Source organism: Penicillium longicatenatum (genome assembly GCF_028827895.1).
Source record: "Penicillium longicatenatum strain IBT 33135 chromosome Unknown contig_7_segment0_segment0, whole genome shotgun sequence".
Classification (NCBI taxonomy): domain Eukaryota; kingdom Fungi; phylum Ascomycota; class Eurotiomycetes; order Eurotiales; family Aspergillaceae; genus Penicillium; species Penicillium longicatenatum.
In genome coordinates, this window is record NW_026643124.1 from 554,173 (window position 1) to 574,001 (window position 19,829).

The following is a 19,829-nucleotide window of genomic DNA, read 5'->3' on the forward strand; positions in this document are numbered from 1 at the left end:
CTGATGCATTGGTATATGTGAGGCATAAGACTTGATGGATCTCCAGCATGTAATTAGGTTCGATTGTACATACAAGCATTTGAACAAAATCTCTTTATAATGATGATGATCCGGTTAAAAAGGTATTGGAGTCTCTATGGTACCCGTTGATTAGTCTGCAGCTTCGCAGTATACGTGCATGCATGGCTAGATGAGAAGATTATTGCAGCATAGATAGCCAAGGCGGTGCAGTATAGATCGATATGATCAGATCTGATCAGCGAGTTCTCCAGTCTCCAGTGGGCTTGGTACACCGCTAGATGATATCTGCTCTGCTCACAATGTTAGATCTGCATCCCTCGCTTCTAGACGTCTGCGATGTGCACCGCGCATTTGCCTGTATTCGAGACTGAGACAATGTTTCTAGTACGTGTGGCTGGGCAAGGGTTGGTAGCTGGGGTAGAATGGCTGGTTGAGGTCCATTGGTCATATCGATATACACGCAAACCTTATCTCGTTTGGAAAGCCGTTGTACCATACCGAATTAGCCGTTGCCTGATCCATGCTGCAGCAGACGCAAAGGCGCGTACAGACTGCTTGTGGCGGTAATTCGACACAATCCTGTGGCGGGCGTCTGCAGAATTATTACTTGGTATTACATTGCATTAACAGCCAAGCACACGGAAGGCTGCAGAGCAATTTCGGATATCAATCACAACTAGGCCATACAGCTTACGATACTACCAGGAGTGCCGGGTCATAAAAGGCATGTAATAAATAACATATACACAACGCAAAAGGCATGGAAATAAAACAAAGAGATCAGGTGGATGCAACCAGGGTCAGTAGACAACATCAAATAAAAAGGTATATCTACCACAGAACACGTCCAAGATAATAGACAATAGAAGCCAAGAAAAAAAGACAAGTTAGATGGCATCAGAATGCGGACCCAACGTGCTTAAGAATGGAAATGGTAAGAAACTCCTGATCCTCCTGTACAAGTTTTGAAAGGACTCCGCCGCATCACGATTGATGAGCTTAGAAGACGCTAGCGCATCCCCAGTGCTGCTCAACGTCGAACTCACCAGGGGACTTCCAGGTGTCGTCAGCGTAGGAGAAGAAGATGGACTTGGAGCCAATGGTGCTGGCAATGCCCTTGACGGCAGTCTCCTGCTCAGAGACACCGGGGACGGCCTTGCCGTTAGCGTTACCGGCGTTGGGCCAGCCAGTCTCGAGGTTGAGAACGTCCTTGTTACAGATCTTCTCGAGGAGCTTGTACTCGCTCAGAGCAAAGGCACCGGCCTCAGCGGCGGTGGTGTCGGCGTTGAAGAAGGGGTGGATGTTGGCACCGACCAGGTCAACGGGCGAGCACAGGCTGGCGGTACCGTACTCCTGCCAGATGTCAATGGGCTCGGTGGTGGTGACCTTGCCAGTGTAACCGGCAGACTGGAAGGTAGACTTGGAGGAGGAGATGAAGCTGGCGAGCTCGGCGGCGGTGACGTATCCACTGGAGACGGCCTCGTTACCGACAACAATCAGCTCAACCATGCTCCACTGAGCCCACTTGGCGATAGCCTCAACCTGCTCCTGAGCACCGGAGGTACCGGTGGACTCGATGTAGACACCGAGGATGACGTTCATGTTGTACTGCTTGGCGGCGTTGCCGATGAACTCCAGACCACTGCAGTCAGTGGAGTAGATACGGAGGAGGTTAAAGCCCTTGTCGGCGATAACCTTGACGTTCTTGGTGACCTCCTCCTGGGTCATGCAGTCACCGCTGTCGGTGTAGGGAGAGAAGGTCATACCGTACTTGCCGGAACCGCTGAAGCTGGAGGTGCTGCTGGCAGTGGCGGCGGCGCTGGTGGTGGAAACAGCAGCGACGGTGGTGGTAGCGGCAGCGGGGGTGGGGACAGCAGAGGTGGAGGCCAGGCCAGTGCTAGTGGCGTAGGGGCAGTAGTAGGTGGTGTCGGTCTCAGTGATGGTGAGGGTGGTCTCGGGCTGAGTGTAGGTACCGGGAGTAATGGTGGAAGCGGTAGGGACCACAACGGTGGTGTCGCTGGGAACGACAGTGGTGGTACCGGGAACCACAGTGTAAGTGCCGGCCACGGGGCAGGTGTAAGTGGTGTACTCAATGACACTGGTCACGGTGGTACCAGTGGGCTTGACGGTGGCGTAGGGGCAGGTCACAACGGTGCCAGTGGAGACAATGGTGGTGACCTCGCCAACGGTGTTGGTACCGCTGGTCAGAGCGGTGGTGGTGGCACCGCAGACAGTGGTGGTGTCGGTGACGGTCATGGTGGTGGCCGGGATGGTGTAGGTACCAGTGGAGGAGAAGCTGGTAACACCGTTGGTGGGCAGAGTCACGTAGACGGTGGAAACCTCGGGGGTGTAAGCCGGGGTGGCCGAAGTAGTCGGGGCCACGGAGGTGGTAGCAGCCACGGAGGGAGTCACGGTCACAGTGCTGGTGAGGGTGCTGGTGGAGTGGATGGTGCTGGTGAGAGTGCTGGTGGACTCAGTGGACTCGATGGCCTCGGTGGTGGAGGTCTGAGGAACGGGGACCAGAGTCGGCGAGCCGTAGTAGGTGATGACCTTGGTAGTGCAACCACAGGTCTCCTCAGCAGCGGGGACCAGAGGAGCGGCAGTCGAGGCCGAGGGCGAGGCCGAAGCAGAGCCAGGGACGGCGACGGCGCGCTTCTGGTGAAGCGCTTCATGACGACGGTGGAGGTTACCGTCAGCCAGGGCAGAGCCCACAATGGCGGCGGCGGCGAAGATAGAGCCCTTCATTTTGAATGAGGAGTCTTGCGTGCCAAAGAAAGAATGCCCGCTGAACGAGTGAAGCGGTGGTCAATGGTATCAAGGAACGTGGGTTAAGAGAGGAAGGAGAGGAAGTGGGCACGCAAGGCCTTTTGTTCGAGGGCTGTAGTTTGGGGGAGAAGTGGAGGTTAGGGGGAAAAACAGAAAAAGGGGAGGAGACAGGAAAAGGGCCTTTAGCCCCATTAGTGAATACATACAGGTACCAGGCTCCACCGATCGTGAATTCGAGTTACCCTGCAGTACCCCTGGGTGGTTCGTTCATACGGGGTCTAATCCAGCCGTTCAGGTACGCTGCAGATCCTATTGGCCCGTCGTTGCAGACCCAATGAAACGCTGCTGATGGTTGGCCCGCACGGGTCGGGCAAGAGTGGGGATCAGTTTACACAGGTCATGATTACAGGGGAAAAGTACAGCTCAGGTATCATCACAATCCTCTAATACCTGTAGTCTCTGGAGTTTATGTCTCACTTAGGGGCCGAGCTTGAGGGTTTTGTCTTAGCCCCTTACTGCGGGGCACAGGGTACAGGGACCCTGAGGGTTCGAATCTATATGTTCATGCGATGTGGAGGTCAATCTAAAGAGATGAGGTAGAGACTAGGATGACGCCTTCAGTAGAGATATCTCCTGAGGTACACAGCTAAGTGCCCATGGAGGAAAACGGAAATGAAAACACATCAGAAAAACAGGAAATTCCCCTGCGCCATGTGGGGCTCGCATGCTTACGATCTAATCTCGAAGAAGTCAAGTGGCAGCTTCTGGTGGAGATTTCGATCAATACTGAGGGACCGTGATTGGCCCACGCACAGACTCTAATTTCCGCCCTGCCGATCTTCATTCGTTCTGTCGGGCACTCGTACTCTCGTATTGACCAGCGCTCAATGTATTGTTTTGTTTATTGACGGTTTTTACACCTTGGCCGTTGTATGCGATCTTGATCTCTGTGGCGAATATACCGCCACGGATAAAATTTGATCAAGTACATTTACCATCAGAGCACCCACACTTTAATCTTAACGGTCCTCTTTTCTCTTCCGCGCGCTTCCTAGCTTAGCCCCAACTTGATTCTTCTCCATTGACTCGTCAGCTCTTGTGATTGCCGATCATCCGAGGTGCACGGGAACCTGATAGTTGCAGAGCATCCCGTCCACACTATTTTATAGAGCATTACTCCGTACGCGACGCACGTTCCCGACGATCACCGTGGGAAAAGATGCTGATCTCAATGCGACCAAGGCCTAGATCTTTTTGAGGCATTCTTGACTTCAGTGAAAAGGCTCGAAAGCATTTGCTCCCACTCGGGTATAGGGAGCATTCAATAAACATTGTAGTTTCTGGAGTAGCCACTGTGGAGGAGTCTCTCCCAGGCAACCCCATTCACCCCTGAGGCTTCACTGAGGCTTCGCTAGTTTCGGATAACTCGCTCCCGATCATCTAATCATTTCCTGTGGGGCCCATTATTGGCTCAACCCAGTTCCAAGCTGGACTAAACTTTGCGTACGTACACGACCATTGTGTATGGGGTATATATTTGAATAAAAGGGGAAGGGAAGGGAAAAAATTACATTTGGAAAACACTCTGGGAAATAGAGCAAAAATAAAAAACCACTCCGATCGGTGTGTATTTAATTCTCTTCTCCAATGGTCTCGACCGTCCAAATCTCCAGTCCGGAGACGCTATCCAATGCCAAGCAGGATAGTCGATCTGGGCACCGGCTGTCGTACGTTATGGAGTCGAATTTAGTCCGGAGGCTTGGCAAGACCCTGTTTCTGAGGTTATTCAGGGGTCAGCCCCGGGCTCGATAGGTCCATAGACATGGGCCACAGGTAATATTCATTTCATGAAACTTCGGGCCTCTCGTTGCGCTAGGCCAAGTGCCGGTGGCGTTGACGTGGCGGTATTCTGCTGGGTGCGTTTCAGCGTTTCATTTGCCAGTCCTTGCTGTCTGCCTACTTGGCCAAAATATGTGGAGTAGATGCTGGGCACTTGCAATGTCTCGGTGGCATTTCCTTTGTCAGATAGTTGTCTTACGCAAAGATAGAATGTTCCATTCTTCATCTGGAATCTCCTCAGGGGGCCGACCAATATGCTGACTAAGACAGATCAACTTGTTTGCCTCAGGCCACAGTTCTCTTCCTGCGCACATTCTACTGTATCTACTTGCGTAGCCTCGGAGATAACTTTGGGGCTAAAAGAAGACCCTGTCTACAGTATTCTCTAGCTCTAGTGATTTCTCTAGACAACATTCAACCCACCGTAGCCCTGGACCTCCTATTCAGGGCGGGTCCACTCTTGTTGATGGCGGTCACGGGCTTCCCGTAATTCGCGGAATATATATCTCACACGCAAAGATAACCCCAGCAAAATATTTGCACAAGCCCCAATACATGTCAAGGCATGCTAACTCCGGGGTCTGCTTCCAGTTCAGGCAGTTACACTAATGTAACAGACCCTAAAAGGAAAGTAGGTACCGATGTGTAAGCCGGAATAGAAACATGATGTAAACCATGTTTCAATCGATATTATGTTTTTCATGACCACCCATGAACCTTGAAGAACCTTGAAGAAACCTCAGAACCGCGGATATGGTGCTTAGCCGTAGATGAAAATAAAGATCTGTCGGACAAGACCGCCTCATCTTCCAGGGGTCACTAACCTCACGATCGTATTCCCAGTTGATGAGCTGGACAATCTACGCTTGAAAGCAAGCAGGATGGCTGTGACATCATCGGTGAGGGGACGGTAAGCATCATGACAGTAGTGAGGGAGACATCACTTTCTTGAACAACAGCAAAGGCGTCTGGAGATGTTGATTACCCAGACTAAATTTGGAATTATATCGTCAGAAACATATATACTGAGGTAGTTGGCCCGAATTTGATTTCGGATCGTCTGGCTGACATTATTGATTGCCCAGGTGGCTTGATCTTCGTGTCGATCTACAACACCGGCTCTTTTGCCTGTGATCACCTTACTTACACAAGCATTGGAATTGAAATAAGGAGCTGTTTGTTTTCAACCAATCTTTTTTGGTCAATTATGGCCCTTCGGTTCTTTTTCTCGAAATTTCAATCTGCCGCGCTTTGCACAGTATCACAGTGTGCTCTATGGTAGCCTAGAGATTCTCTGGACTCTGCATATAATCCAAATCCAAAACGCAACAGAACGGCCGACTCGTGTTTGAGAATTAAACCCCTGACAAATAGCCTCAAGCTCTTGTTTTGTGATTGACATGACATGACAGCCATAATAAGCATGCACCAGCTCCAGCGCTACGGAAAAACAACTTCGGCATCTGCCCGGCTCCACATCTTCCGACAAAGGGGGTCTTCCCAGGGGTTTCCCCCACACGCCTTGGGGAAAGGGGATGCCAATAAACTGGATTTCGTTTCAAAAGAAATCATCATTATTGCTTGCAGATCTAGATAAAAATGCCGGAATCCAATGTATTCAACGTGGACGCATTGCCCCCTTATGGCAACGTGCATGAGCTACGTGTTTCGTTCGGATCTAGCCTATTACTATCGAGAAATCACAAATCGAAGATCCTAGATTGGGAAACCGCAGGAATATTACCATGAGAGATCCTAGGCCAATATAAGCCAGCCCAAATTAATTGGAACATATGATTTTGCCAATGCCACAAGGAATAACTTGCGCGAGGTTATCAAGGAAGCACGGACACACGACCTGTGAACGGGGCCCAGAGCTGACAATGTTGAAATTCACGCGTTCCTCTATAAAAAGTCTATTTTCTTTGAAAGAAAAAAGGTGTTAGATGGAAATTTCCTAGTCGAAGGGGTCGGTCTTCGGTGGAACTTGAGCAAGTTCGCCTGTCCCAATCTCAAATTTGATGGCGAAAGAATGATGTACTCGGCTGGACAGTATGACTGTATGGCACATTATGTCCGACTTGATTGTACAAGATCTTTGTTTTGTTGAACAGAAATTGATCTGGAGTGATATTTGAAATCCCAAACCCCATAACTACTAAGCCTTGGCTCATAAAAAAATAAATAAATACAATCGTTGAATCTTAAAGCATCAAAAATCACAACATTTGGCGTTCAAGTGCACAGGTGGATCAATCTGTCGGCGGGTGGTATGATCCACCAAGGAACCTAAAAGCAAAGTCAGCCCCAGTCCAGGGATAAGTATCAGGTGGAGAAGCTTACCGACTCAAGAAAGATCCAAATAAGCCAGTCTGCGCATCTCCGGACTTTCGTCGTGCCCATCCACTGTCCACATTGTAGCTCTTCACGTCCTGAAGACCAGCGAAAAGGCCACGTCCAGCAGTAGCGTGCTATACATATATAATCAGTCCACAATTTTCGGTTAAATCGGAAAATAGAAAACCTACACGATGTTCTTGCTGGTTGCGAATCCAGTAGTCCGCTCCAAAGTCATTCTGGAGACGAGCGTGCTCCGAGTCGATCTTGGACTTTGGTGGGGTGGTCATTGTAAACCAAGTAGAGTAGAGTTGAGTTTGGTTGAGTAGAGAGTAAAGTATAGTAGAGATGAGATTGTACTGTGAATCCTGATGAACAAAAAAAGATGCTTCAACGCGACATCTCAACCACCTTATATACCCAAACAGCGATCTATAAAAACACCAATCCATCAAAGCACGGCCACACCGATCTAACCTAAACCATTGGACATCCTTGGATTGAATTGAATTGCCTGATACCCGCGACGGCCAAACCCGAACCAAAGTCTACCCTAAACGCGATCACCATAGTTTGGTTCAAAGCCAAAGAAGGATATGTCGGGCCCGAGCCAAACAGTAGACCCGGGTCCTCGAGCCAATCACGAGTCCAGTATTTGATTCAAAATGGATAAATAATTATGAGCACCTACAAGGCTGTGTGTGTAGCATGATCCAAATCCGGGGGTGGGGCTCAAGTCGTGACGTCGAGGTGGTGTGGTGCGTGGTACGGCCGAAGAACCACGCCGGAAGCAAATTCTCCGGGCCCTCGAATATGTTATGGGATTGAGTTTTAAGTATCCCTGGCTTTTGATTGGGTTACGAGTTTCGGATTTGCCGAATCATAGTATGGTGTGGCTGTGAAGGATTCTGATCAGGTGTCAAAAGGGGTTTTTCGGGTGTGGCATGATCGGTATGAACGGTGAGCGCATGGGCTCGGGCACGAACGGTACTTCTGCATCTCTACTGATGGGCTTTCTCGTCTTAAGGATTTCGTACTCGTGGTTTAGCCGCAATTCGCCGAACGTGTTCATTAGGAATAGATCGGTTCTACTGTTCCGAGGTACTTTCAATGTATGGGAATCTTCCAAAGCGGCACGAATTCCACGAAAAATGCGAGAAGGCCTTGGAACATTGAAAGATCAGGATTCGTTGTATGTAGCAGGAAAATAGTTTAGAGTATCTGATTTACTCAAGTGCAGTACTAGTAACATTGACGTCGCTCGCAAGCACATGCGTTTTCGGATTATTAATTGAACACTTCAAAATTTATGGGTAAGGAGTGTCTAAGACCAAGGATAGTTATATGATCAAGTATATGTCTAATAATCTACTGAAGAGGAGAATACTCGCTAGTCTGGAGATGTGCGGGTCGGTCCAGCAATAGCAAACTCGTGACACCAATAACCACGAGTCGTATGAGGGAACGGGGTAAATGTCCACAGGGATTGGATGGGAGTAGTGTGGATATGCACTTAAATTGCCTTCTTTTCTTGTCTAGATGACAACAAATATCTCAGGACTCTTAGACAGACTGCGCTATAAAGCAAATGCAATTTATTCAACTCCGCGATTGCGACCTCTGAAAGATAGGAATTTGTTCAAATAGTCAAAATGCAAAGTCCAAATCCTCTTTCTCTTCGTTTCTCGTTTCTTTTCTTTCTTCGGCTTTTTTCTTTCTCCATCTACCGTTCATTTTCAACTCTAACCTCTTGAAATGAGGTTGTTCGGCCTGCCAGACGGAAAGGCCATTAAATCTAAACAATGGAACAAATCACGCAGAATCAGTGCAGTAACAGCAAGCTGACTATCTTACTCCGAACACACAGTTGCGCACTTTCAAGCCTTGGAATTTTGGAAGGTGGAAGCAATAGCCTCGCTATAGGGAATTAACCTCGGGAAAAAAAGCCAGCGCATCGCCCCTCCAAGCCTCCTTTCTTTGTAAGCCATCAAAACTCCTAATTCCATCGCGTTTGACCATCTTATCTTCTAATAATTTCCACATTTACCTCCTCGGCACCATGCCGCCATTTTGCAAAATAGCTGTCATACAGCTCTATATTAGAGTATGGTAGATCCTCATCCAGCGATCAATGCACCCCCGTACCTCGGTTCAAAATCGACAGCCCCACATCATTTCTATGTCTGATAGCTCTTCTAGCCCCTCAAGCCCGAGGACAACTTCGCTCGTGCCGTGAAATTCATTCGCGATGCCGCAGCACAAGGATGTCAACTAGCCGTCCTGCCCGAATTCCACTTAACAAACTGGATCCCGACAGACCCCCGCTTTGCCGCCATTTGTGAAGATTGGGAGACCTATCTACACCGATACCAATCGCTCGCGAAAGAATGTAATATCTGCATCGTCCCCGGGTCAATTGTCCGACCCATATCTACATCTGCAGCATCCATAAACAAACCCGACCAGAATCCCGCAAAACCAGTACTTGAAAACGCCACCTTCTTCATCTCAAACACCGGCGAGATCCTGGGGACCTATATCAAAAAGAATCTCTGGCGCGGAACAGAAAGAACCTACCTCCGCTCCTCCTCAGCTCCGCACGAGGTCATCCAAACCCCCCTAGGACCGGTCGGGCTCCTCATCTGCTGGGACCTCGCCTTCCCCGAAGCATGGCGCGAACTGACGTCCGCCGGCGCGAAAATCATCATCGTGCCTACGATGTGGCTGCGCAATGGCGCCTCCGAGGCAGGCCAAGCCCAGAATTTAGCTGCCTCGTCTCTGTTTGTGGATAGTATACTGACGGCGCGTACGTTCGAGAATACCTGTGCCGTCGTGTTTGCCAATGCGGGCGGACCGCCTGGGAAGGCTTATTGTGGTCTTTCGCAGATTAATATTCCGTATGCGGGGCCGTTGGTGAGGCTGGGTACTTCCACGGAAGGGATGGGAGTTGCGACGCTTGATATGGCGGTTATGGATGATGCGGAGGAGAATTATGGGGTTAGAGCTGATATGGCGGATCCTGATTGGTGTTATAAGCATACGCTTAGAGATACTGGTGAGGTTGCGAAGGGGAAGTTGTAGATATGGTCAATTGGCTTGGGATACAGCTGTTTCAATAATCTTGACCCAGGGCACTAGATTAGCTTTTTTTTTTCTATAGAGATAAATCTTCATCTCTTCTATGTACTGCACAAGTTCCTTATGGTTTTAATCAGCCTTGCCAATAATTCTTGCGTAAGCGCGTTGTGTTGAACATCTCACAGGGATCAGTATTTGGGCCGAGGTATTCAGGCAAGGGACCTGGAGCTTGAAGACAACAACCATTACTGTTACTACGTAATGACACATTCAGCGACTATCTTTTTGTTATTTTCCGACAATCTAGGCTTTTTCAAGCGAGTAAAAAGACCGGGTAGGTCAATAATTACTATTTCCCATCTATCCTAGGACCTGACCAATCAGATGTAAGATTTGTAATGCATCAATATCTAGTCTCTGAGTGGGCTAGCAGCATACTACACTAAATAGATCTACAGAGCTAAACTCGACATCAAACCTACGGACATGTCTACAGAGCAAATTCCCAATAGTCCAAATCAAATCAAACCATGAATTGATAGTCAAATGAAACGCTAATTATATACAATATACTGAAAGGGGTTTTATAACACAAATACCAAGCCAGCCCTCTATTCCCAAGAATCAATCTTCATAGTACCCTTCTCCTGGAGGCTCTGGTGCATCTTGAAAGCCTGGAAAAGCATGTGCGGCTCATGGCCCATACCCTTACGCAAGCACTCAAACTCCGCACGATCAAGATAATCAGTGAGAATGGGGTAGTAGTCAGGGTGCGAGCACTTCTTAATGATAACACGGGCACGCTCACGCGGCGAAAGACCACGCACATCGGCAAGACCTTGCTCAGTGACGATAACGTCGAGATCATGCTCTGTCTGATCGATGTGTGTAGCGAAGGGAACGATACAGCTGACACCGGTAGGATCGGTCTTGCTAGGCCGGGTAGACGGGACGTGCATAATGGAGTACTTGGAGTTACGCAGGAAATCGGCAGAACCACCGAGACCGTTCAGCATGCGGGAGCCCATGACACAGGTGGAGTTCGCGTGGGCGTAGATGTCGACTTCAACGGGGGTGTTCATTCCGATACAGCCGAGACGACGAATGATCTCGGGGCTGTTGGAGACTTGCTGGGAACGGAGGAGAAGCTTGTCGGCGTAGCGCTCCCAGTTGTCGTAGAAGCGCTTGAAGCCGTCTGGGGAGAAGCGGATGGAAGTGGCAGTGGCGAAGTCGAGGTTGCCGCTGTCGAAGAGATCCAGGAAGGAGTCTTGAAGGACCTCAGTCCAGACCTTGAGGTTTTTGAAGTCTGCGCCGCCCTTTGCGAGGCCTCCGACGACGGCATTGGCAATGTTACCGATGCCGGATTGGATGGGGAGGAGGTTCTTAGGGAGGCGACCGTGGGCGACCTCGTGCTTGAGGAATTCAATCAGGTTGGCGGCGATGGCTTGGGAACACTCGTCTTCGGGGGAGTTGGGCTGGGTCTGATCGGGGTAGTTGGACTCCACGACGGCGACGACCTTCTCGGGGTCAACGGGGATGAATGGCTTTCCAATGCGGTCCTCCGGTGCCATGACAAGGTATGGCTTACGGCCTGGAGGCAGATCCGAGCCGACGATATCGTGCAAGCCCTCGAAAGAAGGCATGGAGGTGTTAAGCTCAATAATGACCTTATCGGCCATCTGGATCAACTCAGGTGAGGCGCCGACCGAGGCACCGGGAATAATACCACCACATTCTGTGATGGCCGAAGCCTCGATCACGGCAACGTCGATCTTGTTGGACGGCTTGTTCAATGTGTAGTAGCCCTACGGGAAGGGTTAGCGGCCGATCGCGATCGACGAATCTGTCCGCGGCGGAAAATCCCGATCCGCAAGATCCAGTCAACTTACATAGACCAAGTCCGAGGGAAACATGCTCAGATGTTTATCGAAGAATTTGATCTGTCCATTGTTGATTCCCTTGGCAATCTCTTTTCCGACTTGGTGAGGACTGCGGCGCTCAATCATGTTCAGATTGGCCCAGCGGTTCTCCGTCTCTGCGCCGGAGGATGCTCCGACAAACAGAGTGTATTTCGATTGGCCTTGGAGGTTGTTCTTCTCGACGTGATCGGCAAGTGCGGTGGGAACCATCCTGTCGACTTGTTAGATCCATTGATCATCAATATCTTCATCACAACGACGTACTTGGGGTATCCAACACCCGTGAAACCGGACCAGCCGATGTACGAGCCATTGGGAAACAGATGCAGAAGGTCCTCAGGCTTAGCTAGCTTGTTCAAGTAAGACGGGCGCCGAATCCGGCTCTTCAAAAGGGCAGATGCCGCCATTTTGACAATTAAGTATGGAGGAGAGGAGAGTGGTCAGGGGAAAGATGTAGAAAAGAAGAAAAGGAATGAAAAAGAGGAAATCGCCTGATTGAAATAACCCCACGGGCAATGGTTCCACCTAAAAGTTACCAAACTCGGGAGAAGGGAAAAGGTCTGGATTGCTAGCTCATCCTTGTGGGTGTATTCTCTTCCGCTCCCCAGATTTTGACATTCCCCACACATTCTGTGGATATGAGCATTGTATGTAGTACTGGACGATAGCTGACGCTTCCTGCTATCTTTTCAGTATAAATGTAGACTATCATACCTTCCTTTGGTCATCTCGTCATCATTTATCACGTCCAATCCTGGAGTCAGCGCCCGAATGCGGCCTAGCGTGGCCAATCATATTGACATCATCGCGGCCTTCACTCGGTGGTTTCGGGATTTTCTCGCTCGAAGCTAAATTTACAAGCTGCACCCCAGTTCTGATACCCCAAATACCCCATAATACACCGCCCATCACCTCGTCACTGGATAGAAGTATGCTAAAATACATCGAAGTAGACAGATATAGAGAACCCGATGTTGAAAAGCTACAAAACAATCCCTATTTCAGCCATTCAAAATGCGTCGAATCCAATACTATACGCAAAATAATAAGATACCGGCCAGGAGGATCCGCCCGGCCCGAACAAGGCCTCGTCAGTCCACGTCTCGGACTGTATCGGTTAAGCTAACTCGGCCACACGGAGCTCCTTCTACACACCGAGGACCCGTGGGCAACTGGGTTTGGACCATCGCGCCACAGAAATCGATTAAGCGCGCGGATCGTGATCCTTTATCGGTGATCGACAGGTTCATTTCTTTGATCCGGGTGGTTACAGAGCTGGAAAGGGGCTACTAAACTAGTATGCATAAACTTTAGATTGAACTATCCTTCTTTCCTAAGTAAACTACTAATTCATGGTCATTGAGATGCAGTGATTTTGAATTCGCCCCGTAGAATACCCTACAATACATTAAGACAATCAAAATGAGAAATGGAAAGAAAATATCAGATAACATAGATCATTCATTCATCCGGCTTAATCCACTTATTTTTCATCCTCCAGGGCTGAAGATTATCTCGGATCAGGCCGGACAACCTGGTTGACGGAAGGATTCATGGCGCCTAGGAACCTTGGAAACCTGGAATGCATCCGGTGTCCATAAACAGCAGCTGGAAAAGGACAAAACACCGCACTGTCGTTTGTGCATTGGGGAAACGATGATAAACAGACCGGGTAACTAGATCGCTAAGGATACAGGCCCCTAATACAGGTTGCGAGATCACAAAAAAAAAGAAAAAGAAGTAAAAAATTGAAGAATGGAAAAGAAAATGAAAAAGGTAAAAGGTAAAAATAGAAATAGACAAACCCCATAGAACTCATCGTCGCAATTTCCTCGTGTGATATGACGCCGTTTCCTTCTCGCAAGCAGCAAATGCATTTCATCTCCTCCAAGATCAACAAACGTCCTCCCCTTCCACTCCGTCCACATTACAGAACAGAAAACAGTAAATAACAGGAATATTACACTGCAGGCTCAACATCAGCCATCTCGACGTCGGCCTTTTCGGCGTTTGTGGGCTCCGGCTTGGCCTGCTCGGTCTCAGGCTCAGGCTGCTCCTCTTTCTCGGGAGCTGCAGCCTTGACCTCCTCGGCGGGAACCGGCGATACCTTCACAGCGTCTCCATTATCTCCGTTCTCCAGTGTCCCGTTCATCCAGGAGCGGAAGCGCTGGTTCGACTCGTCGACCTTGTCTTTGCTCAGACCACGCGCCCAGTTGGGGTTGTTGACAAACTTCTCGACAAAGCGGTCATGACGCTTTTCTTTGAGGGCAGCCTTCTCCTTTGCGCGCTCCTCTTCCAATGCCTTGATGGTTTCGGCGTCGGCGTCCTTCGGCGCTGGCGCATTGGAACGCCAAAACCAGTCGTGGCTGGGGGGTTGATAGAGGATGGTGTAGTTGTTTGCGCAGATACGGATGATCAAACCGTCGTGGTGCTGCAGGCGGCGGTAGAAGCGATCATATTCTTCGTCTTCATCTAGCTTGCCGGGTAGGTTGCGCTTCATGAAGGGAATGCGCATCTCAGAGAAGTGGACACCTTCGGTGGGATCACGCATCGAGTAGGCTGTCACATAATAGGACCAGCGGGCTTCGGAGCTCAGGTCCTCGTGTTCGAGGGTGGCGTCCTCCGTGGTCATCACTTGTATGGTGATCCGGCGATCAGAGGGGAACTGTGAAATGGTTAGGCATGTAAAGGTTGACTGCGAACGGGGTGGTACTCACGTAGGTAACACGATAGATATCACCCTCCTTGACCAGTCTCTCAACCTGCTTGCGATATTGGATCTCCTGGTGGTGGGTAGTCTCTTCCTTCTCACGCTCCTTGAAGAACAGGTTCGCAATATCTGAGCTGCGATCGCGCGAGTCTCCAGTAAAGATGGAGGCAACGAACTTGGTAATGGAAGAGAAGATCCTCTCTAAATTGTACAGGAGATATCCACCCTGCATGTAGAAGCGACGGAGAGTCTCCTCAAGATGAATCTGGTCAATATCACCCCGGATCACCTCCTCACACATGCGCACGATCTGCTTGTAGAGGTTGGCCTTCGGTTCAACATCATAAAAGAAATCGCTCGGGAACCGATCAATGAGGCAAAGCTCATGAGCAGGCTTGGGCAGAAGACCCCGGCGAACTTGCTCGTGGGCACTCTCTTCCTGTTGCTTGATGCGCAGCAGACGCATGTAAAGAATCTCGAATGTGCGCAAGAAGCAGAGAATGTTCAAGTTGCAGTACATGTGGTGCTCGGTCTTCTTGTACTTCTCGTTGAGGGTGTACTCGTGCTCAACATTGAAGTTTCCTTGACCAGGGTGCTCCATCCATTTCAGCTCAGCGACGTCAAAGGCCTCTTCAGCTTCAGATACAGCGGCAGAAAGGGCCCGACCAATCTCAGGAGTCGGCTGCTGTTGCTCCGAAGCCGAAGGCTGGTGTTCAGTGACCCCATTCGACTTCTCCTGGTTGCCTTTCTCCACCCGGCGCTCCAGAACCTCACGCAAGAGATCCAGCTTCTGCGTGTTAGGTGCCTTGCGACTAGCAGTCGATTCTTCCTCAGTGGCGAAGTTATCTTCCAGTTCTTCAGGGGGAGTAGCAGCAATCATCAATTCGTCCATGTAATCATGGAAAGTTTCCCGGTCCAGCCCAAAGAAGATGGGAATGAAGTCTTTGACAAAGTTGATCAGACGCTGGGGCTCAGCACCGAAACCAGACGTACTCCGGTCAATGTACATGCAGAGCAAATGTGTAGTATCCAATAGAACATCCATGTCTTCCAGCTTCATCTCAGCCTGGTAGTTGGCCGCCTTCAAGCCAGCTTTACGACGGTTCTGAGTTTCTTCAAACTTCCCTTGCAGATCCTGCTGAATGTTCTTCGCAATAAAGAGCTTCTTGTCGGTCTGTCGAGTAGCAATGGCCTGGTGGTCAAGACTGCGCCAGTATGCACGCTGCATTTGCTCACGCCAGACCTTATCCCACTCGCGCTGGCACGCCTTCCATTCCTCGAGCTTCTGCTTCAAGCGGTAGAGAACAATAGGAAGGACTTGGCAGGGTCGCTCGAACATGTCACGAATAATCTTCTCGCCACGCTGACGGTCGTACACCTTCTTGATAACGCGCTGATAGATCGCCTCACTCTGGCCACCAAGGCCAGGTGGCAACTTGAAGTTGGCACGCTCACTCTCAGACATATGCAAGAACTGTTGGCAGATAGGCTCAATGAGCTGGATGGTACGAGTACAAGCCTCGATGTGGTGGTCATAATCGTGGCGATCTTCTTCAATCCGGTGCAGAGCATCTTCATATTGATTCTTTCGGTGTGCAACGAATCCAGAATCTTCAGACGCCCAGGTCGGGTGAGAGGCCCACTCGTCGTTCAACACCTCGAAGCAAAGCTGATCACGACCACTGCATGCCTTCTGGCGCTCTCGCTTGGGCAACAGACGATAGCTGGGTCCTAGTGATCGACAGTGCGCAAGATTAACGATGCCAGCCTCTGTCTGAGGCTTGGGGTCGATGGTCTTATCTTCGGGTTCCTCGACATTCATGAAGCGCTTAAACCAGTTCATCAGCTCGGCGTTAGAGCCGATAAAGCCCTCCGCACGCTTGACAAGAATAAAGCGATCAATAAGATCGTTCGTGTACAGGTTACACAGCTTCAAGAAATCACTGAAGATCTGCTTGTTCGCAATGAACTTCTTGACACGATCGAAGAACGCAATCTCTTCCTGGCTGGGCGTTGTCAACACAGAGGGTGGAATTGGTTCTGGTAGTGCGGGAATTAGAGTAGGAGACACGTTAGGAATGTCAGCACCGGAAGGCTTTCCGTGAAAATACTTGGGTCTCTGCCAATATTGTTAATAGACGAACGAAAGGTAGGTGGGGTAGTGAGGAAAAAATGGGTATATCAACGAGATACAGGGGTATAAACAGACCTTGTTTGCACCAAACTGTGCTGGCTGGCCACGCATCTGAGATTCGGGCAATCTGGCACTATCGATACCAGAAGGTCCTGACATAGAGGACCCAGCAACACCCGGGCCTGCGCCTCTCCGCTTCTTGTTCTCCTTCCCAGAGTCTTTGACATTGAAGTTGCCCAGTGGTGGCATATTCTTCATATCGCGGTTGGATGACTGAGGAAGACCCATGGAGTCCCCACGCATGTTACTGATGGGAACGGACTCTTCGGCGAGGCGAGCTGCAGCTTGCTGCTTGGCATGGGCTGCAGACTCCGGCAAAAACTGCTTGAAGTCCTCCAACAGATCCGGAGCACTGTTAAACAGCGTAGTAACCTGAGCATACACATCTTGGATTGGTTTTGACTCCCGTTGATATGTCTGTAGGATTTCCAGGAATTGCTTGTAGATATCCGGAGCTTGTGAAAAGCGGTTCTTTATCTTGTTCACATAGCTGATGGCGTGATTGAACTCCACAGGCCCACGCTTGTTGAGATCAGGGTGGCCGCCCTGGAGCATACCACCAACACCAGCCAAACTGTTCATTGGCTGAGTGAGGCTAGCATTCGGTCCAGCGCCTGTAACTTGCATCAAGCCGGGTCTTCCCATACCAGAAGCAGCCGATGCTGCACCTTGTAACTGTGCAACTCCACGGTGATCTTGTTGGTGAGAGAGGCCTGCGGCTCCCTGGGCCTCCTGGCTTTGGTAACCATAGTGATGGTCATGGGGAGCACCTTGGCCATCCTGGTACATGCCAGGACCCATCATTCGGGACCCGGGAGAGTAGGATCCAGGTGGGCCCTGCTGCTGAGCCTGCTGTTGTTGAGGCTGTTGCCAACCGGGGCGGGACTGATCATAGTAATCAGGGCGACCAGGCGGGCCGAGACCACTGGAAGAGACCTGGTCGGTGATGTTCTCCAGAGGTCGTCCTGCGCGAGGCATACTCAATGTGTTCGTTCCAGAAGGGGTCGTCACACGGATCGCATCAGGGTTATCTTCAGTACCACACTCAATACGATACCCAGGGGGAAGGAATGTGTTGAAACCCTGAATCAGCGCCGGGTGGCCATTGAACAGGGTAGAGACCCGTTGGATCACTCCAGGAGTATCAATTCTGTTAAAGTCAGTTGATATCTGATTAAGTTTAAGAATTAAACTTACGCTTGGCTCTTGAAATCTTTCATTATATCGAGAAAGCGGTTGTAGACATCTGGCTGATCAACAAATCGAACCTTGACTTGGTCCAGATAACTGAGGGCATCCTGTATAGCAAACAGCTCTGTTAGAGTTTGAAAACTAGGGCAATCAACGCTTTGGGGTTCAGTGGGGAACATACATTTAAAATAGGCTGTTGGCCTTGAGCGAGGGCCGCAACGTTGCCGGGGATCTGCTGTCCCGCGCCGTTGTATCCTCCCATTATCGCGGGTGCACCGGGGTGCTGCATGTATGATCGAGGAGTACCTTCACCGTGCGGCATCTGCGGGCCAAACAGACTAGCGGGCGCGCCGGAAGATTGCACACTACCCTGGGGGCCATTGTTCGGGTTTGCGCCAAGATTTGAGAGGAGGCCATTGGGACCGTGGATGGAGTTCTGGACCTTTGAGGCCACAGGCTGGTGGAGGGGAATTGAACCCGGGTGGCTCTGGACAGGGTGGTGTTCGCGTTGACGCTCCATCTGCTGGCGTTCCATTTGCTCGCGTTCGCGCTGTTCACGCTCTCGGTGGGCCATCTCTTCCTGTCGCTGGCGCTCAATGAGGTCCCGCTCTCTGGAGTCACGCTCGCGTTCGCGGTTCAAAGATTGCGGGGACGCATGCTGCATCGCCTGCCCGATTCCAGGTAGAGAGTGACCCGATCCATGGGATGGCCCAGGACCATGCTGTCCATATGCTGAAGGCTGGTGCGGAGTGCCATGGGTCTGGCTCAGCTCTGCGAGGCCTGGGAGGGAATGACCGCCGGACTGACCAGCGGGATGATAAGGTCCTGGATTAAAGAGGCGCGCAAAGGTCAGTTCATACTTCTCATAATATCATGTTTGCAATGGCAGGGAAGGCATATTCAGGTGTATAAAGGAGCGGGAAAAAAATGCTAACCGGCAGGAGGAGGAAGGACAGGTCCGGAGGATTGCGAAGCCGGGCCCTGCTGGGGGGGATTTTGTCTATCAGAGGAAACAAACACATCAGCCTTGAAAATTCAAGAGTCTCGAGTAGCAGCGATTATCCATACCCAAATGACCCCAAGGGTCGAGGCTGTTGATTCATCTGATCCATGCCAGGGTGCGACGGTGGCCCACCAGCAGAGGAGTGCCAGTTATCGTTCCCAGAGTTCATGATCTGGTCATGAACTCCAACAAAGTCAGGTTATAGGTATCAAGCGTAACAGATAATGAGTCTGAGTTGCGGAGAAGGTGCACTGAGGCCCAGGTGAGCTCCAGCTGGTGTATTTCTCCGGTTGTATTTTCGGTAGGGAGATAAGGAATCCACGACACTCAGATCGCGGGCATGTCAGAGCATGACCGGCCTGGGTATCTAAGGCAGTTGAAGATATCAAGAACTTTGTAAAAGATGACGAGTGACAAGGTGGATAAGGGACAGGATTGTGATTGCGCGCGACCGATCGCGGGCTCTCTCCAGTGGAGGGTTTCCTGACCGACTCCCGCTAACCCCATTGCGGTTTAGCTGATGCTGTCACGGGCCGTGGTTATTCCGGGTCATCAATACAGTATTGTACCAATCATCTGGGGCGATCCCCGCTATTTACCACTGAACTCTACAAATTTACTGTACTGTTCTGTAACTTTAGTTTGAATATTTCGGCCCGCCTTCGTCATCGCCCGCAACCGCCGGCAGAAAAATCCGGAGCGAAACTGATGCACAGTTGCGTATGCACAGCGATAAAAGGGGTAGGATACAAAGGAACCAGTCATAGTAGC

The 19,829-nt window shown here is 50.3% G+C and overlaps 6 protein-coding genes across 6 annotated transcripts; 1 reads left to right on the forward strand and 5 right to left on the reverse strand.

Moving 5' to 3' along the window:
• Positions 1–1,020: 1,020 nt before the first annotated feature.
• On the reverse strand, positions 1,021–2,766 carry btgE (putative cell wall glucanase (Scw11); the record flags this gene model as incomplete). Its single annotated transcript, XM_057120873.1, has 1 exon — positions 1,021–2,766. The coding sequence occupies one exon, from the start codon at positions 2,764–2,766 to the stop codon at positions 1,021–1,023; it is 1,746 nt and encodes a 581-aa protein (XP_056966627.1).
• A 1,861-nt stretch (positions 2,767–4,627) lies between these two features.
• N7484_010487 (uncharacterized protein) lies at positions 4,628–4,940 on the reverse strand (the record flags this gene model as incomplete). The annotated part of the gene is made up of 2 exons (XM_057120874.1): positions 4,628–4,803; positions 4,826–4,940. 2 exons carry the CDS (start codon positions 4,938–4,940, stop codon positions 4,628–4,630), a joined length of 291 nt encoding a protein of 96 aa, XP_056966628.1.
• Positions 4,941–6,878: 1,938 nt separating this feature from the next.
• Positions 6,879–7,253, reverse strand: N7484_010488 (uncharacterized protein; the record flags this gene model as incomplete). The annotated part of the gene is made up of 3 exons (XM_057120875.1): positions 6,879–6,915; positions 6,970–7,097; positions 7,155–7,253. 3 exons carry the CDS (start codon positions 7,251–7,253, stop codon positions 6,879–6,881), a joined length of 264 nt encoding a protein of 87 aa, XP_056966629.1.
• A 1,769-nt stretch (positions 7,254–9,022) lies between these two features.
• On the forward strand, positions 9,023–10,044 carry N7484_010489 (carbon-nitrogen hydrolase family protein; the record flags this gene model as incomplete). Its single annotated transcript, XM_057120876.1, has 2 exons — positions 9,023–9,067; positions 9,163–10,044. 2 exons carry the CDS (start codon positions 9,023–9,025, stop codon positions 10,042–10,044), a joined length of 927 nt encoding a protein of 308 aa, XP_056966630.1.
• Positions 10,045–10,652: 608 nt separating this feature from the next.
• Positions 10,653–12,367, reverse strand: coaT (acetyl-CoA hydrolase ACH1; the record flags this gene model as incomplete). The annotated part of the gene is made up of 3 exons (XM_057120877.1): positions 10,653–11,846; positions 11,931–12,171; positions 12,225–12,367. 3 exons carry the CDS (start codon positions 12,365–12,367, stop codon positions 10,653–10,655), a joined length of 1,578 nt encoding a protein of 525 aa, XP_056966631.1.
• Positions 12,368–13,920: 1,553 nt separating this feature from the next.
• Positions 13,921–19,227, reverse strand: N7484_010491 (transcriptional regulator SIN3; the record flags this gene model as incomplete). Its single annotated transcript, XM_057120878.1, has 7 exons — positions 13,921–14,625; positions 14,678–16,789; positions 16,880–18,014; positions 18,062–18,162; positions 18,237–18,880; positions 18,991–19,055; positions 19,124–19,227. The coding sequence occupies 7 exons, from the start codon at positions 19,225–19,227 to the stop codon at positions 13,921–13,923; spliced, it is 4,866 nt and encodes a 1,621-aa protein (XP_056966632.1).
• Between the last annotated feature and the right edge of the window lie 602 nt (positions 19,228–19,829).